Source organism: Chelonia mydas, chromosome 15 (assembly GCF_015237465.2).
Source record: "Chelonia mydas isolate rCheMyd1 chromosome 15, rCheMyd1.pri.v2, whole genome shotgun sequence".
Taxonomy (NCBI): Eukaryota; Metazoa; Chordata; order Testudines; family Cheloniidae; genus Chelonia; species Chelonia mydas.
In genome coordinates, this window is record NC_057856.1 from 15836327 (window position 1) to 15857303 (window position 20977).

Here is a 20977-nt window from a genome sequence, read left to right on the forward strand (position 1 = left end):
ACTTAAGTTAAACCTTAACTTAACTTAAGGTTTAAGTTGCAAAGGTTTAACTTAAGGTTTAACTTAAGCTTAACTTAAGGTTGATGCAATTCTCTCAGGTATACAAGTTCCTATTTTATTAAACGAATTGTCAGCAACACTTTGCTTGCCTCTCAAACCTCCATCCCCTGCCCCCAACACGCCCCCAAACAAAGGATGGACACATGATAAGAAAATCAGAGTTACAGCCAAAGCAGACACTGAGAAGTTTTTTTGATTGGCAGTCGTGTTGCATCCTTGTTTAGATAAAATGAATGTTAGGCATTCTGGTGCATAATTATAATATCTACAATTGTGAAATAAGCTGTTATACCTCTTCCTTTGCTGAAATTACTGGCATCAAAATATTTTATATTGTGCTACATAAAATTACCAGATAAAATGTGTTTCTCCTGAGGAGTATATATGTGAGAGTATGCATGAGCAGAGAAATGGTTTATCATGAAAAACCATCAAACTGCAGAGTGACCAGTTGTGGGATACAAAGTCAAGCTGCAGCCTGGGGACACTATTGCCCGTGAAAGGTAATTTTTTCAAACACAAAGGACAATAGTTTGAACTAAGCACTTTTTAAAAATGGAGGAAACAGGATACAATTCTCTCCTTTTCCTTCCCCTGTCCCCTTTGCTGCTACTTAAGCTATCTTAATATTGCCAATTTCCGCTTTATCCTTAGAAGCAGGGTTTCTTAAGCAATAGCAGCCAGTTTCTGTGTTCAGGTACAGTTTTGCTGCCAAGTTCCACACAGCTTCATGTGTGATGTTTATGCAAATTATTTAATGAGCTATTTTGTATATATGGAGCTATCTGCATATATCTAAACTTAAAAATGGTGTGAATTTCTTTCTGGTGAAAATCAGCAATGGTGTATGAAGTCATCAGTTTATCTACAAGGTAACAGCAGGCTCATCTCTGGTTTGGAGGAGAACTTCCTCAGTGACCAATAGGAGTAGTTCAGTCTCCACAGCCCATTTACTGTTGGCTTCTCTGCTGAGTCTGAGTCAGTTAGTACAAAGCATGACAATGAGTTTGTGATGTGGGAAATGGAATGGAGACCCACCAATCTCATCTCATATAGGAACCAAACATCCATTAGTTAGTACAAATTAAAAGTTGTTCCCGACTTTTAGCTGGCTTCAGATTGGTTACCTATAGGCAAAAGGCTGTGAAGCTCGTTAGCAAGATCTAGAGGCATCCAGCCTCCTAATAAGTGCTAACACACTTTCCAAAGTCAGGTTTGATTTACGGAAAGATGAGTTTATTTGATCAAGTTCTAGTGTTTTTGGAATTTACACAGGCAGATAGGCAAGAAGCAGACACCACCACCAACCACTGCTGTTGCACCAGAACAGAAGCAACCAGCTCACCGCTCACTGGACATAGTGGTCAGCAGCCAAAAGGGGGAGAGCTGAGGCTGCGTTCTTCACAGCACCCTGCCTGCGGGGCTAGGTGAGGAAGCATGGGATATGGGGAGAGGGGCAGACAGAGCGGGGCACACAGGGCTGCTGGGGAGTCACATAGACAGGGGCTCAGATGGGCTAGTGTGGGGGGGGACAGACTGGAGCAGGGGTTGAATGGGAGTGGGGGTGCAGGGACACATGGGGACAGGAGTCGAGGGGCGCAGGGACACACTAGGCGGAGCAGATGTGCCTGACTGATTGGGAGAGGCTAGAGGTCAGCCAGGGTCTGCATGGGGGAGACTCTCCAACTTGCTAAAAATCCCCTCGCCCCCGCAAAAAAAACCCTGTTCCATACTTCTCCTACCCACATCCAACAACCTCCCAGCTCCCTCCCAGCAATTACTTCCCTCTCCCTCAGCTCCTTGTTCCTGACTCCTCCAAGCCTTTGCATTGCTTCTGAGGAGTGCGGGAAATAAGTTTCTGTATTGCAGTTTAAATGAATTATTACTCAAGTTCTCTATTAATATGCCTAGTAAGGAATCTATTTGTTAAAAAACATTTCCTGAATCTTTTTTGTTGTCTGTATTGTTACAAACTTGTTGACAGGTATTTTGAAATAAATTACCAAAATAATTGAAACTGGTGTGATTATATTGTGTTATTTTGACAAAATATGCAGAATTTTGCAGAATTTTTATATTTTTGGTGCAGAATTCCCCCAGGAGTAGTTAATGAGCGTACAGCAGGAAGGACGTTACAGAAGTCAGGAGTGAATGTGTCACAAATTGCATGCACAGGTATGAAGAGATGCTTGTCAATTGTGCTGGTAGTGGTGCCTGCTTCAATCCACTTTATCTGTGTGGTCAATTTTTGGAACAGCAGGGACCAAAACATCTGTCGCAGGTGACCTAATGACTGTGGTCCCTTCGACACCAAGACACCCAAAAGCCATGTTGGCACATGCAGCATGCAGAAGCATCGTTGTGTCCGTTTCCTCTTGAATATTATATCAGTCTTGGGCTTCTTCAGCTCCTCTACTGGTGATGGACTTTGCTACTTCACCTTTGGAAAAGCATCCATTAAGGAGAAGTGTTTGTGTTGGGTGTGCTAATACACTCTCAGGTTCATTTTTAACCATATATTCACACAGGAATTTTACAAGTGACTATTGGGTAGACGCTACATTTAGAAACTTTTTCCATGGAGGCACAGGGCATCCATCAATCACCTGGTGTTTCTTGCATCCAACCTTAGATCCTGTCCCATGCTATCTTTCTACAGTTTTCACAGAGTTATTCTCATCACATCTGTGTCAAAGACTTGGTTTATAGAATTAGCTTTGTCAAATCCTGGACCTGCCTCAGGTACTCAGCAGCCAATTCTCTAAAAGTGTGGAATTTGTTGCCAGCTGTTATTTTATGACAGCCGTGGTATCTCTGACGTATGCCATGGTTTCTTTGTTGCATGCTCTTAGCTCATGGATTCTTTCAGCTTGAGCTTCCAGCTGATGCCCTAATTCAGCTTTGTATGTTCTTCTCATTGTTCCATCAGCATGGAAGAGGAACATGGGGCAGGTCCTATTAGGTGACTAAAAACAGTTTCCATTGAAACCTCATTTCTGCATCTTGACAAGGATCTGCGGGAAACAATTTCTGGACTGGTAGCTGCTGTGAGTGTCCTTCCCTCATACGCTGCCCCATAGCATAAGGGAAGGTGCATTGACTACAAGCCTAGAGTCCATCGGTTCTAATTCCAGTTCTTCTATGGACTGTTCTCAATATTTGTATGCACTTCATAGCCCTTATTAACCAAGGCCTCAGTCGCTTACTTTAGGGAGTCCGCTATTATTCACTCATTTTACAGGTAAGATAACAGAGGTTGGACAAGGCCAGTGCAAGCAGAACTGGAAATAAAACTCACTTCTCTAATATGAGAAACCCAGTTTCATCCATTTTGCCATGCTACCTTTTGGAGGGAAGGGTCCAAATTATGTGCTATTTAATCCATGCTAACATGGTGGGTCTTTGTCCCTCTCTAGTCTAGACCACATATAAAGGTTTATAAGTCTTCTGCTGCCTCCATGCTAATGTGCATGGTGTTTTAGCTCAAGTGGTGGAAGCTCATTATTTTTAAATTCAAAAATCGTAGTTTCTCATACTCACACACAAATTTATGACGCCTCACCAGGAATGCATAACACACATGAAAAATGCATGAGTGTCACATCAGGTCTGGACACAACTCTCAATTTTTTGCATGGCAGTCCTAGCAGCCCCTTTAAAGATCCACAAGCACTACTATGGATTCTGGAGTGGCCACAGGGACTAAGCAGCTCCTATCACAAAGACTCAGTGAGGAACGTTCTTCCTGACATGTATGTTTTCTGTACTTCAGTGAACCATGAAAAAGTCAGTGCTCCTCGCAGCACAGGCCACCTCAGAGCTTCATAGAGTTGTTTAGTCACCTGACACTGTCTTAACCAACTGGACTATGTTTGGTGATTGAAGAATATTAAATATACATAAAAAAGTCAGTTATGAATGCCATACAGAGTCTGCAGCAGTGAACATTATACAGCGGCTGCAAAGCCACTTGCATTCTAAATCTCCCTTTTCACTTATTTGAACCGAAACAACAAATACTTGAACTCAGACCAATAGGTGAATTTTTTGGAACATTTCAGAAGAATTCATTCAGCTCTGAGTTAGGCCAGTGAGATGTGGAGGAAATATACCCCTTTTAACTTGGAAAAGCTGTTCCAATTTTTTTCCCAAAATAATCCCTTACAAAATGGTTGAATTTACTGTGGAAAAATGGTTCAAAAAATATGAGAGGCTGTGGGTACAGAAAAATTCACACACCAGTTACGAAGACAAATAGATACTTAGATGTTTAGTTCCCTTTTACATTCAAGACTTAAAGTACATTCACTTGCAAAAATAAAAATAAAATAAAACTAGCACACCTGCCCAATATTTTTGAATATTACCATTTAATAGACATGCCTGGTCTGTTAAATATGTGTAATCAGAGATTTCATTCAATTTAATGAAATCATTAGACACAACATGCCTTTGGTGTTGTAATGATGCTCACTCTGTAAGATGGTAACACTTTGTTAATCGGAGAAATCTGCTTACTATACTCCTGTATAATGTATCATTAAAGAAGAGCTCACTGTTGTAATGATTATTATTTTGCCATCTTTTTACATGGCAAAGAGTTGTAAACCTCTCAATACTTCCTAAATAAATAGTACCCAAAAAAAGGCTGACCTTTAAATATGAACTATGGCTAATCTTCAGTAAGGAGCCATCATTTTGACAAGTTTAAAAAAGAAACACATTAAAGTTATAATTTATTACAGATTTTAATTGGCACAATATGAAATTACTGCTAAGATTTTAGTTGGATAGGCATATGCACAAGTACAGTTCGACAAAACAAACGTGCACCTTCGGAACTCCAAAACTAGAGGTTCAGGGTCAGCACGAGCAAGTGCTGTATTTCTGAAGCATATTAGAGAGATTTTCCTTATCAGCTCAGCAGCACAGTTCCAGGGCTATGCATGCTCACAACTGCCAGACTGTTACTATGTTATTCTTTGATGAAACTGGATAAAATCAGTACTAAAATTGCACACTGTGAATGTACATTAATTCCTTTACCAAACAGAGATTGCTTTTAGATAATGGCGTCTTATCTCTGTTCTGGTGAGTTAGACCCAGTACACTTGGTTCTTCTCTATTCCTTAAAATATGGAACACTTCAACAATCATCAGATTCTCTATCTTCAGTTTTCCAAGCATTTCAAGAAGTACATCTGCTTCCAGTATTATGAAGTTACAGATGTAAAATGATTAAAAAAAGAGAAAAAAATGTATAAATGTAGTACAGGAAGGAAACTCAGCAAGACAGAGTTGTTACCATCACCACGCTCTATTTCTTTTGTCTGTTAAAGTTATTACTCACTTTAGTGGGCACCATGAAACAAAGATTAAAGCATTTAAGAACTGCTTCACTGTATTTGTGAACAGTTTACAAACCACAGGTATGACATTCATCTTGTATCATTTTGTCAAAATTACACAAAAAAGAGCCATTATTAGATTTGATAGTAACTGCTTTCTTCCTCAACTCTCTCTGAATTACTTTGTTATATCCTGTTGGAATGAGCCAAAAGGTAAAGTTCCTGTTTGCAAGTGGATGAACGTTTTTCCTTTTGCCAGAAACTCAAGTAACTGGTGGGAAATTCAGGTCTTCTCCATTACTTAAGCAACAAACCAAAACACCAGGGACATATTAACACAGGGGAATATTTAAATTTGACAGACTAAGTTTCAGGATATTTTTTATACAGTTACAATGATCTCTAACAAACAGTTTAAATGATCAAAGTCCCAAAATCACATGGTGTTAAGAGCCAGACTAGGCTTAATTAAAAGATCTTTCCTAAGGATTTTTCTCAAAGGATAAAAAGAAAAGGAGTACTTGTGGCACCTTAGAGACTAACCAATTTATTTGAGCATGAGCTTTCGTGAGCTACAGCTCACTTCATTGCATCCGATGAAGTGAGCTGTAGCTCACGAAAGCTCATGCTCAAATAAATTGGTTAGTCTCTAAGGTGCCACAAGTACTCTTTTTCTTTTTGCGAATACAGACTAACACGGCTCTTACTCTGAAACTTCTCAAAGAATAAGGAGTCCAAAACACGACAATACAACTTAGAAACTTCAAGAGTCAAAAGGAACTTGGAAAATCCTATCAAATAGATTTTAGTTTGCCCTGAACTTAAGGGAATTTAAATTACAGCCACCACAGCTGAAGAAAATACACTAAATTGTTTGCAAACATACATGTATTTTTTGTTGATAAACTTTAAATGGGCATCTTTTTATTTGCTTATTGTTTAGCTTGAAGCACAAATAAGTGAAATTTAAAGTTGTCAACATCCTGTGTGAGCTTGTACCATAATATGGGTGAGTTTCCATTAATTTTGTTTCTCTCCAACCCTTTTAATATGTAACATCCAATAAGACTCACAAATCTATTCAAATATTTACATTACATATTTACATTCAGTGAGGTGGCTTGAAGAGGTCATAAATTGTATGCCTAAATTGAACAAAAGTAGGGACTGGAGGAGGACGGAGATTATGAGCTCTGTTTTAGGCATGTTGAATTTGAGCTGACAGCTAGACATCCACGAGGAGATGTTAGAGAAACAGGCTGAGATTTTAGTTTGGACAGAAGGCAACAAGTCTGGAGTAGAGGGGTAGATCTGAGAGTTGTCAGCATAGAGATAGTAGTTGAATTTGTTTTTGTGGATAAGATTACCCAGAGGTAAAATGTAAAGGAAGAAAAGAAAGAAAAAGGGATCAAGGACAAAGCCCTGCAGAACCCTCACAAGGTTGTACAGGGGGGAAGAAGAGTATTCTCCAAAGGACATGCTGATGGATCGATTAGAGAGAGGAAGAGGAGATTCCTGGTCTCTTGCTTCCCCAGCAACTGCTGTGGAAGGAGCTCTTCTGATGGTGAGGAGAAAAAGGTAAAAATAGTCATCTAAGGTTTCTGATATATACAGCAGAAACAATTTATGCCTCCTATCCGACAAACACTGACACATGTGAGTAGTCCTGTTAAACTCACTGGGATTACCCACATGCCTCAGTGTTTGCAGGATCAGGGTCTTAAAATTATATTTAGGTTGTAAAAGCTACATTTGTAATACTAACCTAGCAGAACTTTTTAAAAGGAAATCAAGCCAAGTATCTCAAATGATAATACTTTCACTTTCTTTCTGATCAATGTGACCTTTCATTTAGAGGATGTTTGCTCAGTCATTAACCGTTTCAAGATGAAAGTAAATATTTTTAATGTACACTGATCAAAAGTTAACTTTATATTGAGGCTACACTCATGCAAACACTTATCCACATGCTTAATTTTACTACCATTTCCATTTACTTCAATGGACCACTCTCAGTACTGACATTACATAAGGATGTCCAGACTGGGTCAGAGTAATGGTCCATCAAGCCCAGTATCTGGTCTTCTAACAGTGGACTGTGCTAGATGCTTCAGATGGAATGAACAGAACAGGGCAATGATCAAGTGATCCATCTGCTGTTGTCCAGTCCCAGCTTCTGGCAGACAGAAGTTTAGCGATACCCAGAGCATGGGGCTCCATCCCTGAGCATCTTGTCTAATAATCATTAATGGATCTATCCCCCATGAACATATCTAATTATTTTTTGAACCCAGTTATACTTTTGGACTTCACAACTTCCCCTGGCAATGAGTTCCACAGAGTGACTTCATTTGGTTTGCTTCAAACCTACTACTAATTTCACTGAGTGACACCTACTAGTTCTTGTGTTATGTGAAGGGGTAAATAACACTTCCTTATTCACTGTCTCCACACTACTCATGATTTTGTAGATCTTTATCATATTCCCCCTTAGTCGCCTCCTTTCCAAGTTGAACAATCCCAGTCTTCTTAATCTCTCTTCATATGAAAGATATTCCATACCCCGACTCATTTCTTTTGCCCTTCGCAGTACTGTTTCGAGATGGGACGACCAGAATGGCATGCAGTATTCAAGGTGTGGGCATACAATGGATTTATATAGTGGCAATATATTTTCTGTCTAATTATTTATCCCTTTCCTAATGGTTCCTAACATTCTGTTAGCTTTTTTGACTGCCACTGAACATTGAGCAAATATTTTCAGAGATGACGCAAAGATCATGATGACGCAAAGATCGCTTTCTTGAGTGGAGGTAACTAGTTTAGACCTCATCATTTTGTATGTATAGTTGGGATTATGTTTTCCAATGTGCATTACTTTGCATTTATCAACAGTGAACTTCATTTGCCATTTTGTTGCTCAGTCACCCACTTTTGTCAGATCCCTTTGTAACTCTTTGAAGTCTGCTTTGGACTTAACTACCTTGAGTAGTTTCGTATCATCTGAAAACTTCACCACCTCACTGTTTACTCCATTTTCCAAATCATTTCTCAATATGTTGAACCATCCTGGTTCTCACAGATCTTTGGCGGACCCCGCTATTTACCTCTCTCCACTGTGAAAACTGACCATTTATTCCTACCCTTTGTTTCCTGTCTTTTAACAAGTTATTGATCTATGAAAGGACCTTCCCTCTTATCCATGACTGCCCACTTTGCTTAACAGCCTTTGATGAGGGACCTTATCAAAGGCTTTCTGAAAGTCCACTGGATCACCCTTCTCCACATCTTTCTAGTCCCCCACAAAAGAATTCTAATAGATTGGTGACTCATGATTTCCCTTTACAAAAACTGTGTTGACTCTTCCAAAGTATTTTGTTCATTTATGTGTACGATAATTTTCATCTTTACTATAGCTTCAACCAATTTGCCTAGTACTGAAGGTAGGCTTACTGGCCTGTAATTGCCACAATTGCCTCTAGAGCCTTTTTAAAAAATCGTTATTACATTAGCTATCTGCCCTCATTTAATACAGAGGCTGATTTAAGCAGGAAGTTATATACCACAATTATTAGTTCTGAAATTTCATATCTGAGTTCCTTCAGAACTTTTGGGTGAATACCATCTGGTCCTGGTGACTTATTACTGTTTAATTTATCAATTTGTTCCAAAATCTGCTCTATTGATACCTCAATCGGGGGCAGTTCCTCTGATGTGTCACCAGAAAGAATGGCTCACATGTGAGAATCTCCCTCACATCCTCTGCAGTGAAGACCCATGCAAAGAATTCATTTAGCTGCTCTGTAATGGCCTTGTCTTCCTAGAGTGCTCCTTTAGCACCTTGATCATCCAGTGACACTACTGATTGTTTGGTAGGCTTCCTGCTTATGATATACTTCAAAAAAATTGCTGTTAGTTTTTGTCTCTTAATAATTGCTCTTCACATTCATTTTTGGTCTGCCTAATTACACTTTTACACTGGACTTGCCAGAGTTTATATTCCTTTCTATTTTCCTCCATATGATTTGACTTCCAATCTGTAAAAGCTGTCTTTTTGTCTCTAAATACCTATTTTACTCTGTTGTTTAGCCATGGTTGCTTTTTTATTTTTCTTCCCATTTGCGTTATACATATAATTTGAGCCTCTGTTATGGTGATTTTTCAAAAGTTTCCATGCAGCTTACAGGCATTTTACTCTTGTGACTATTCCTTTTAGTTTCTATTTAACTGGCCTCCTCATTTTTGTGTAGTTCCCCTTTTTGTAGTTAAATGCTACTGTGGTGGGCTTCTTTGTTATTCTCCCTTTTCCTCCCCACCACAGGATGTTAAATTAATCACATTATGGTTGCTATTACCAAATGGTTCAGCTACAGTCACCTCTTGGACCAGATCCTGCGCACCACTTAGGACTAAATCAAAAATTGCCTTTCCGTTTGTGGGTTCCAGGACTAGCTGCTTCAAGAAGCAGTCATTAATGGTATCTAGGAATTTTATCTCTGCATCCCATCCTGAGGTGACATGTTCCCAGTCAATACAGGGTTAGTTGAAATCCCCCATTATTAATAGGTTTCCTGTTTTTATAACCTTTCTAATCTCCCTGGGCATTTCACAATCACTGTCACTATCCTAGTCAGGTGGTCGGTAGTATATTCCTACTGCTATACTCATATTATTCAAGCATGGAATATCTATCCAAGTTAAGCATGTGTGTAAGCGTTTGCAGGATCGAGGTCAAAATTAATCATAAAACCTACAATCTAACTACAGGTTTATGCTAACTTAGTTAAAAGACCAAAAGAGCTCCGTGTAGCTCAAAAGCTTGTCTCTCTCACCAACAGAAGTTGGCCCACTAAAAGATATTACCTCGCCTACTTGGTCTCTCTAATAAACCATACAATAAACCAGCTTTAAGAACCCCAAAATTGTCCAATCTGAACAATATTCAGCTTACTCTGGATATCAGTCACCTGCAAGAAATGAGTTCAAGTTTCTAAAAGTTTATATTCTGGTGTAAATTGCACTGTCAAAACAAAGGTATATGCAGAACAAATTATGAAAAAGTACCTGTATATGGGCAGAGTTTGAACATGCAAAATTAACTCTTTACATGACCAATACTTGTTCCACTCACTGTCACTGTGATGTAATAATTTAGACACCAAGTTGTTTGTTTGCTACTGACTGTACTCTGATAATACTCTGCACGTTTAAAAAAATGTTGGTAAGAAATTACAACATTCCTCTGCAAATGTACATTAATTTATATCTCACTAGGAACACTTTATTCTTGAAGATCAAGATACATCATAACTCACAAACCACTATGATAAGTAATTACAGAAGTGGCAGACAAGACAGTATAAAAGCAATGACTTCTTAATCTTAGTATAGAATCTGATGCTACTGTTCATGTGCATATGCATTCTGAAAAATATATAGTGTGTGGGGTAATATATTGGGATAATATTCTTCCACAACTATGTATTATGGGCTGAATTACAGGAAGTATAATGGGCAAGTGCAGCAGCTCAACACATCTGGAGACATGAATATACAAAATAACTGATTAAAACAAAAATTATTTTGGTGGCCTCAGGTTAGTACCCATTTGCACACAACTTCTATAAATTCCAGCACAAGGCCCAGAATGGAATAGAGATAGATGGAAATCTGCATCTCTCTTGCATGCTAATTCAAAGTATGCTTTGTTCAAGCTACTACTCTTTCCTTCATAAGCACTAAATTAACGAATATTTGTATTGAATAGTTATAAGCAGCTCAGGCTTCTTACAATGCAGCCACTGAATGACACCATTTCACTATCCAGTGTGAAAGCCAAGAAATCCACAATTTGGTGCCTTTATATTCTTTTCACTGTGTCAAAGGTTTCCCTGAAGGAAAACTGCAACTATGTTTGTGAAACAAAATGAAGTTCTGCCCTAAGTGCATATGAGACAGCATTTGCCCAATGGTACTCACATTTATTTACTTTTCACACATCATTCTATTCTTTATGGCAGTGGTTCTCAACTAGGGGTCCGGGGCCCACTAGAGGGCCACAAGCAGGTTTCAGGTGGTCCGCCAAAATACAGAGAGCAGGGCTGGGTTAGACTTGCTGGAGCCCAGAGCAAAAAGCTGAAGCCCGAGCCCCACCAAGGGCTGAAAACCGAAGCCAGAGCAACTTAGGGTATGTCTACACTGCCCATGTTACAGCAGCGTTGTGATGTGGGCAGTGTAGACATGCTTTATCACTTTGGGAGAGCTCTCCCAGTGATTAAAAAGAACCACCCCGAATGAGGGGTGGTAGCTTTATCGCCAGAAGGTGCTGTTTATACTGGTGCTTTTCAGCGCTAAAACTTTTGTCATTCGGGTGGGGGTCTTTTTTCACAACCCTGAAGGATTAAAGTTTTAGCACTGAAAGTGGCAGTGTAGACACAGCCTTAGCTTCAGGAGGCCCCCTGTGGTCTGGGGCCCTGGACAATTGCCCTGCTTGCTACCACCTAACACCGGCCTTGGCTTTTAATCTACTGGATATGTAGAAAAACTGTTGTGGAATAGATGGGCTGTGGAATTTTTTTTTAGCATGTTAAGGGGCCTCAGAAAGAAAAAGGTCGAGAGCCCCTGTTTGACAGGCCAGTTCACAGATCTCCTGGCAGACATTTTTGCGAAGCAGAGTTGCAAGCCAACGTCTGTGTTTTGGAAACTATGTTTCTCTAGCAAACATAGTTTAATTTTATTTTCATTCCGTTTACTTTTGGAAACTATCTGTACCGTATTTCTCTTTGCCTTCCCAACATATAAAAATCCACAATGAGCCAAGAAAGGCAGATTTCCAGACACTTTAGGCATGCTAAAGAATGTATCCTTATCTTGTTATTTGGAAACAAGTTATACCACATCTTTTCATATCTGCTACAGTGTTGCAGTTGCTAAAACCAGACGTGGTTAGGGATTAGTTTACTCTCAGTAACGGCTACATTTCATTCGCTTTAGAGGAAAAACAAAATCACAAACCCCATGGGCTGTTAAAGGTGCAAAACGCTTGTCAGCGTTGAACTTTAACTAAGAGTCACAAGAAAGGAGCTTCAAATCTGCCCCGTGCATTCGTCTTTGCACACGTACACCCTCGCGAGCAAAGCCTGGCATGCCCCGAAAGCACGAAGTTCCCATCACAAGAGCTTTCCCCACCACACCCAGTTGTCCCTCTTTCCGAGCGCAGCGCCTCATCCTCCGAGGAGCGCGTCCCCCTCGGGCGCAGGGCAGCGGGGCGGGAGTCAAGGGCGCTGCTTTGGGACACGGGGGGGGGGTTACTTTCAGCAGGGTCACTGCGAAGTTCACGCGCGCAGAGCCCTCCCCGGGCCCGGTGCCCAACGCGCCCCCCTCCCCCAGCTCACACCCACCGGACCCGACCCTTGGGGCGCCCGGGCCCCGGCTCCGCCCCCCGCACTCACCATTGTGATTGACCCAGGTGGGCTTCAGGAGCTTCATTGTCCCCCGGCCCGGGGCCCCCGCCGGCCCGTGCCCCCGGGACCCCCGGGCGGGCTCCGGGCTGCTCCGAGAGGCGGCGGCTCGGCTCAGCAGCCGCCGCCAGCAGCCATGGGCTCGCCCCGCTCCCGCTCTCCGCGCTGCCCGGCCCCTGCCCCGGCCGGAGCCGCCTCAGCGCCGCGCCATCCCCCGGCCACGGCCCCGGCCCTGCCCCAGCCACCTCCTCCCGGCCGCATCCCCCGCTCGGCTCCCAGCGGCTCCCCGGCAACGCCGGAAGTCTGCGCCGGGCAACCGCCTAACCGGCCCGGCGGGAAACAGCCGCCCCGAGCCCGGCTGCCCCGGCCCGCAGAGGGCGGGAGAAACCAGCGGCCGCCGCCGCTCCCGCGTGGGGCCAGGGGTCGGTCTGCGGGAGCTCGGCCCAGTGCCCCCCCGGGCAGAGATGGGGCGGGTCCGGGTTGAGGGACCCCCCGGCAGAGATGAGGGAAGAGCTGAGTTGAGTTGAACACACACAGACCCAGAGATGGGGGAAGACCTGGGTTCAATGACATCCCTCTCCCCCTGCAGAGATGGGGGATTGACTGACACACACATCCCCAGGCAGAGATGAGGGAAGATCTGGGTTGCATGACCCACCCCTAGGCAGAGATGGGGTGTGGGGAGGTCTGGGTTGAGCGACTCCCCCGGTAGAGTTGGGGGAGGATCTGGGTTGAGTGACCATTGCATTGTGGGGATGATTGTTAGTGACAACCTGTAAGTGAAACTGACTAGTCTATTTTCACTGGCCAAGTTGAGAGAAATGCAAAAAGTAAACCAACAACATGAACAGGAAAATAACATTTAGATACTAAACGGGAAATAACTTTCAATAACCTGGACTCCAGTTCTGCAAACACTACACTCCTTCAGTTCACTGGGACCACAGGTGTGCAAGCGTTTGTAGGATCAGGGCAATATGTCAGGTATATGTTGTATTTTTAATTATGTAAAACAGTGTCCCTTTATGGGTCTCTAACTAGGCCGAATTTAGCAGCACTAGGTAAATATCCCTATAATGGGACATTCGGTACCCAATGTGAAACTTTATGCTACCACATGCATCATTATGTAACTGTATCCAGAACTTAATAAACTTGCCAGTACAAACTCTATGTCTAGACACAAGATATATTTTATTACCTTTGTAGTTGATGCTCATATAATTTACTTTGCTACAATGTCATTTTCTCTACAGTTATTTCATAAACAAAAATGTTTGTTAGATGAATAACTACGCTTTGCATTTACTGTTCTTTTTACATAAGCTAGGGCAATTCTACTTCCTTTAGGGAAACTTTGTGATTGTCTATAAATTTTTCATAGTTCTAAGCATCAAAAAATCATAGAAATCGGAGATTAAAACACCCAGTAGATCATCTAATCTACCCTCCTCTGCTTGCCTCTCTCTTCCCCTACAAATAATGTACAATGCTGTGAAGTTGGAGGAGTCAGGTTGTTTACTTTTTCATGAGTGGCCTAAGTAGCATATTAATCACACTCACTTTTAACTCTTTTATAGCATATTCCCATTAATGTGTTACCCTGTTTTTGTATGATAAAAACTTTGGAATTGGGCAAAAATTTACATCATGTGATAAGACTCTAGATTTATCTCCCTTCAAGTCCTGCATGAATAGGTATGTATGCTCTATTTATTGGTGACTGTCCAGTACTAGGTACTGGTATTGGAATTCAGGGGTGAAAGTCTAGCCCCATTGAAGTCAGTGGTAAAACTTCCATTGATTTACACGAAGCCATGATTTAACTCCAGGAATAGGATTGGTCAGACACATACCAGATTAGCGGTTCAGGGGTTCTCAAACTTCATTGCGCCTTCATCACCTCCCTTCTGACAACAAAAATTACTACATGATCCCAGGAGAGGGGACCCAAGCCTGAGACCAGCCGAGCCCCACACCACAGGGAGTGGGGGCCCAAAGCCCAAGGGCTTCAGCCCCAGGCAGGGGGCCTGTAACCTGTGCCCTGATTCCCTGGGCTGAAGTCCTTAGGCTTCGGCTTCAGCCCTGGGAGGTGGGGCTTGGGCTTTGGCCCTGGGCCCCAGCAAGTCTAAGCCAGTCCTGGTGACCCCATTAAAATGGGGTTTTGACCCACTTTGGAGTCCCGACCCACAGTTGGAGAACCATGCGCTGACTAGTTTAGTGTGTTATCTCTCACATTGGCCAGTACCAGATGCTTCATCAAAAGGAGCCAGGAACCATTTAGCAGATAACGAAATTACCTGACTATAGGTGAAGTTTTCCCCTAACCACCAGTTATTGGCTGGCGTATGCTCCAAAGCGTGTGTGCATGTGTAATTGATATTGCCTTCTTAACATATTTTTTTCTTTCCACAAATTTTACATGGACACACAATTCCATTGGCATTTCAAAGTATTTATATTAACATTATAATATCCAAAGGACAACAGTTCAAACACAGTCACTTACAGAAGGAATGTTAATTATTTCAGCCATAGCAAATACATTTAGACCTAGAATACTCAACTATGGTCAACATTTGCCCTCACCTTGAATAGCTGATTTTTGTTTAATAACATAGGAGCCACAGAGACACAATTTAAACTTATGCTCCAAATTCTGTATTTTCAGTTATCTCCATTTCAGCTAAAGAATCCTGCACAATGAGTTTCCATGAAGTATTTTGAATTCTTCCTTTTTATATTTAAAAAGGAGATGGCATTAAAGCTGAGAGCATTGTGTGGAGGAGGAAGGGAAGCGGAATTTGAATACTTATACATCATCATCCAAATGGTAGGAACGAAGTGGGTGTGTTGGAAGGTAATATGTCCAGCTACAGGATTAAAGAATTTGTGTGTCAGCCAAATCAAAGGGAATGGAGGATTATATATAGCACCCCAGCATTCAATTCTCTAAACACAGATGCATGTGAGTGGTTATGTATACACTTAAATGCTTGCGGGGTCAGGCCCTATATTTGGTAACCAGTAGCTCAAATTTGATCCCTTCACTGGCTTACTTCCAGAAAGCCAGTTTGAAAACTGCTAACTAATTTCAGAAAGACCTTCAATGAAGGACTTGAATTGTTTGAATATTTTGGAAGACCAGTTGAAGGAAAACGTTCTTTTTATTTTGATATATAGGATAAATTAGTGGCCCTATCGACATTACTGTCAAAACTCCCATTTACTTGAAAGGGGTCAGGATTTCATCTTCGGGAGTCTAATCTAAGCATCTTTCATAGTCAGCTATTTAATTAAGAGTTTTTCCATGCAAATGTATTAATCCTCTTGATTTTTTTTTAACCCATTCCACCTCCCTCAATCTTTCTGCACTTTTCAGATTGTCATCTGATTCCCCACCCACACCCCCTCCTTGGAGTACAAGGGTAAGACAGGCTATATCCTACTCTCAGACAGGGGCAGCTACAGGCTTCAGGAGTTGTAGGATGTTGTAGCAACCAGGCAAGGTACTAACAAACTTCAACAGGACTTTATTTTTAAAGTGGAAACCTCTTTACCAAGCTGCTGCTGCACCCTTGGTAGCTCTCACTCAGCCTCCTCAACTCCCCCCCCACCCCCGCCCCGGTCCTGCTTCCTGTTTCCTGTCTTTTCAGACTCCCAACAGCCATTGCTCCCAGTTCTAATAATTACAAGTAGCATCTAAACACCACATTCCCTCCTCTCTTAAGAAACTCTCCCAATTAAAATAAACATTGTTATTCTAACCACAGGAACAGATATGAAACAAGACACTATACTGTTGGCAGAAATATTACACTGAAAGCACTGTAGATACTACATAACAGTCTCTAGTCCAGACAGGTGGTTGTCTGGGTCTGACAGGCCGTCTCTCAAGCTCCGGTTCCAGTGCAATGTCTTGTTGTGTTGATACTACAGTGAAGTCATCCAATGCAGACTGGGTGTTGGCATAATCTCCTTTTGATGCACAGACAGATGCAAGATAAGAAGCATTCCATACCCGCCCATCAGAAAGTCGATAGGTGTAAGGTCTCTTCTTCTCTATGGTTTTAAGAGGAGCTGTGAATTTATGGTCCCCTTTGCGTAAAATTCCAGGTTTTCATATTCTAACGAAAGAACCACACTCGAAACTTTGGTTCCTTAGCACCCTGCCGCTTGTCTGTGAAAGCCTTATACTTTGCTTGGTTCTGTTCAACTGTTTTTCTCACATCATCCTGGGTTGGGGCATCAAGTCATGCCTTTAACAATCCAGCAATTTTCAGTTTAGTATTCATCCGTTTCCCATGCAGTAACTCTGCGGGTGATCTTTGCATTGTGGCATGTCGTGTAGCCCGGTATGCTTGCAAGAAATCAGTAGTGAAGGTTATCCACAATCACCCTTCCAGTTTAGCCGTTTGCAAACTCTCTTTCAAACTTCTGTTAAACTGTTCGATTTCCCCATTGGCTTGAGGGTAATATAGGGATGATCTTCTGTGTAAAATGTTCCTCTCTGCTAGAAAAGTTTCAAACTCCAGGGGGTAAATTGACTACCATTACCTGAAACCAGTTCTTTGGGGTTACCCTCCCTGCTAAAGACTGAAGAGAGGAACTTCATTACTGTAGCAGAAGAGATTTGCAATGTAAACTGGCCTGATGTAAACAGGCCATTTACTGAAATAGTCTATTAAAGTGATGGCATAACGGCAGTCACCTGGAGCAGTATCAAAGGGTCCTACAATGTTATTCACCACTTTTTCCCATGCAGATTCAGGAAGAGGAACAGGCTGCAATGGAAGGGTACATGTCACTGCTATCTTATGCATTTGACAAGTGACACAGGATTTTATTAGTGCTTCAGTTTGAGAGTCCATCCCTGGCCACCAAAACAGATCCCATAGTCATTGTTTGGTTCTGACAATTCCTTGATGAGTATTGTGTGCCAGATGTATGGGTTTTGACTGTAATTCTTCTGGCACAAGTAGCCGGTGTGTACCTCATAGCACACAGCCATCAAGCAAAGAAAGTTCATCCCGAACTCTAAAATAAGGCAGCAAAACTGGGTCAAGGTTTTTAGGGTTACTGGGCCATCTTTTTGTCAGAAATTCCCGTAGTTTTTGTTGAATTGGACACGCTGAACAAGCAGCTTGAAATTGTTCTTTTGTAACTGCAGTAAGAGTGCTTGTAATAAACGCAACTACTACATCCTCATCCTCCGGTGGACCATCTGGTGAAGGCAAAGGCAGGCGAGAAAGGCAATCAGCGACCACATTTTGGTTTCCAGGCTTATATTCCATTTCATAATTGAAAGAGAGTAGTCTTGAAGACCGTCTAGCAATACGATATCCTGCTCTTCCCAGTCCTTTTGTGGCGAGCAACGTCGCAAAGGGCTGTGGTCTGTGCCCAACTTGAACGTGCAGCCCCACAGGTAAGTTCTCCATTTTTCAGTAGCCCGGACACAAGAAAGTGCTTCTTTTTCGACTGTAGAATATTTCTCTCCGCATTACTTAGTGTCCTTGAAGCAAATGCAACAGTCCTTTCTTTGTTGTCCTCATGAAGTTGTGTGAGGACAGCCCCAAGTCCATAATCAGAAGCATCAGTAGTTACAATTGTGGGCAATGCAGGACTGAATAGTGCAAGTACTGGACTATGTACAATGAAGTCTTTCACCATTTCGAAACTACCTTGTGCATCCATTGTCCACACTAAGGTTGAACTTCTCCGTAGTAATTCTCATAATGGTTCAATGACAGAAGTATAATTGGGAATGAATTTTGCATACCAGGAGGTAAGATCCAAGAAGGAACGTAAGGTTTGCAAATCTGTTGGAGGAGGAGCATTTGAAATTGCCAGGATATGAGCCAGATCAGGTTTTAGTCCAGCCTGTGAAATTGTATGCCCCAGAAAGGAGAGTTAAGTTTGTCTAAATTTGCATTTGGACCTATTGAGCTTGAGGCCTGTTTTGCTGATGCAGTTTAGTACAGACTGGAGGTTATTGTCATGCTCCTCAGAAGTATTTCCAAACACGATAATATCATCCAGATAGCACTGAACTCCGTGTTGATTCTTCAGAATCAATGACATCATTTTTTGGAAGGCACTTGGGGCAGATGCGAGACCGTATGGAACACGTTTAAAACGAAATAGTGCCTCATATGTAGTAAATGCTGTGAGGTCTCTTCATGCAACATAACCAAGTAGTATGTGCTCTGCAAATCAAGAGTAGAAAACATTTTTGCTCCACAGAGTTCTGCAAATACTTCTTCTATGTGAGGAAGAGGATGGCTGTCAATCACAATAGCTTTATTTGGGTCCCTTAAGTCCACTCAAAGGTGAATGCCTCCATCCTTCTTCTTCGTCACTACTATAAGTGAAACCCATTCTGAGGAGCTAATCTCTTCAATAATGTCCTCTTGAACAAGTTTTCTAAGTTCCTCTGAAACAGCTTCCCTGACTGAAAATGGTAAGCGCCGTAACTTCTGTCGTACAGACATCACATTATTCACATTTTAACTTTATGCAGAAACCCATAAGCACAGCCGAGTTTCTCCTCAACCTGGTGTTGGGTCCCAGCTGAAACTGGTGTGTGTTTACTGCAAGAGTGCTTTGATGAGGAAGATCAATTCATCCATTAACTACCCTGAGATTTAAAGCAGCCAATAAATCTCTGCCAAGGAGAGGAGTGCCTTTGTGGACAATGTAGAACTCTGCAGTTACACAGCAATCACCAAAAGTAACTATTGCTGGCAGGCAGCCACGTACTGGAATGTGGTTTTTCAAATAGCACACAAAGTGAAGTTTAGGTTCAGTAAGAGGCACATCTTTAAAGTAATGCAAATAGATGGAATCAGGTAGTATAGATACTGCTGAGCTAATGTCCAACATTAACTGAATAGAGTGTGATTTGCCTGAGACTATGGCGGAAACGTTTATAGTGCACTTCATTTGTTCTGGAATAAGTGCAGTAGTGATTTTGTCCACGCTCAGCACAGTAACATCTGGTATTGTAACTGCATGCACCTGTTGATTGAACTGGCTGCTACGACATACTTTAGCAAAATGCCCAATCTTTTTGCAATGATTGCACTGAGCTACTTTTGCCGGACATCTTGTGTAGCTTGCAAGGTGTTGTGGGGATCCACAGTGAAAGCATGCTTTTACTGTATTTTGAATTTGCTGATTCGGTGGCTTTTCATTAGTTTTCCTCTTGTAATCATTTGTCTGCAGCGATAGTGAACTTTTCTGCAAAAGAGTCACAGCCTGGACTGTTCCTCCTGTATCCATGCTCATTATTTGGCTTCAGCTGTAGCTGACTCAATCTGAGTAGCAATGGTTATTGCTTTTTCTAGCGTAAGTTGTGGTTCTAGAAGTAAGCGTTCTCTTACACGAAGCACGGTTGTTTTCTCAATAAGCTGGTCTTTAATCATCTCATCTGCCATATTCCCAAAGTCACAAATTATAATCAGACTCCTCAGGGAAGCAATATACTGCATTATAGTCTCCCGTTTTCTGCTCACGCTGGCAAAATCTATAGCAATTAGCTACTACATTCACTTTTGGCACAAAAAAGTTCTTTAATGTAGTGAGTGCAGTCTCATATTTATCATCTGCAAGGGGAAAAGTGTAAAATATACTCGGCCCTTCTGTTCCAAGGCAGTGGATTAGCAGAGCACGCTTTCTTACTTCAGAAATCTCTGTAGCACTGATTGCAAGCAGATAAGTCTCAAACATATGGATCCAGGCAATAAAAGCAATTGGAGGCTCATGTGGGCTTTGCAGAAAGGGTGCAGGTGGGTTCAGAGGCAGAAGAGCCATCCTCGTCGCCAAACTGTTGTAGCAACCAGGCAAGGTACTAACAAACTTCAACAGGACTTTATTTTTAAAGTTGAAACCTCTTTTCCAAGCTGCTGCTGCACCCTAGGTAGCTCTCACTCAGCCTCCTCAACTCCCCACCCTCATTCCCGTTTCCTCTCCTTTCAGACTCCCAACAGCCAGCGCTCCCAGTTCTAATAATGACAAGCAGCATCTAAACACCACATAGGGAGCCAAGTATTTGGTGATTACTCCAGCGGTACTGGGTTGAAGAGGCTTTCCGGACTCCCAGGCTGCAGG

At 41.9% G+C, this 20977-nt stretch overlaps 1 protein-coding gene across 1 annotated transcript in view; it reads right to left on the bottom strand.

The window, feature by feature from the left end:
• LOC102942655 (protein HIRA) overlaps positions 1-13067 on the bottom strand; it is a 60388-nt gene extending 47321 nt beyond the window's left edge. The window contains exon 1 of the mRNA XM_007054932.4: positions 12860-13067. Coding sequence (XP_007054994.2) covers positions 12860-12896 — 37 coding nt within the window. The 5' untranslated portion in view covers positions 12897-13067. The remainder of the gene's footprint in view (positions 1-12859) is intronic.
• Between the last annotated feature and the right edge of the window lie 7910 nt (positions 13068-20977).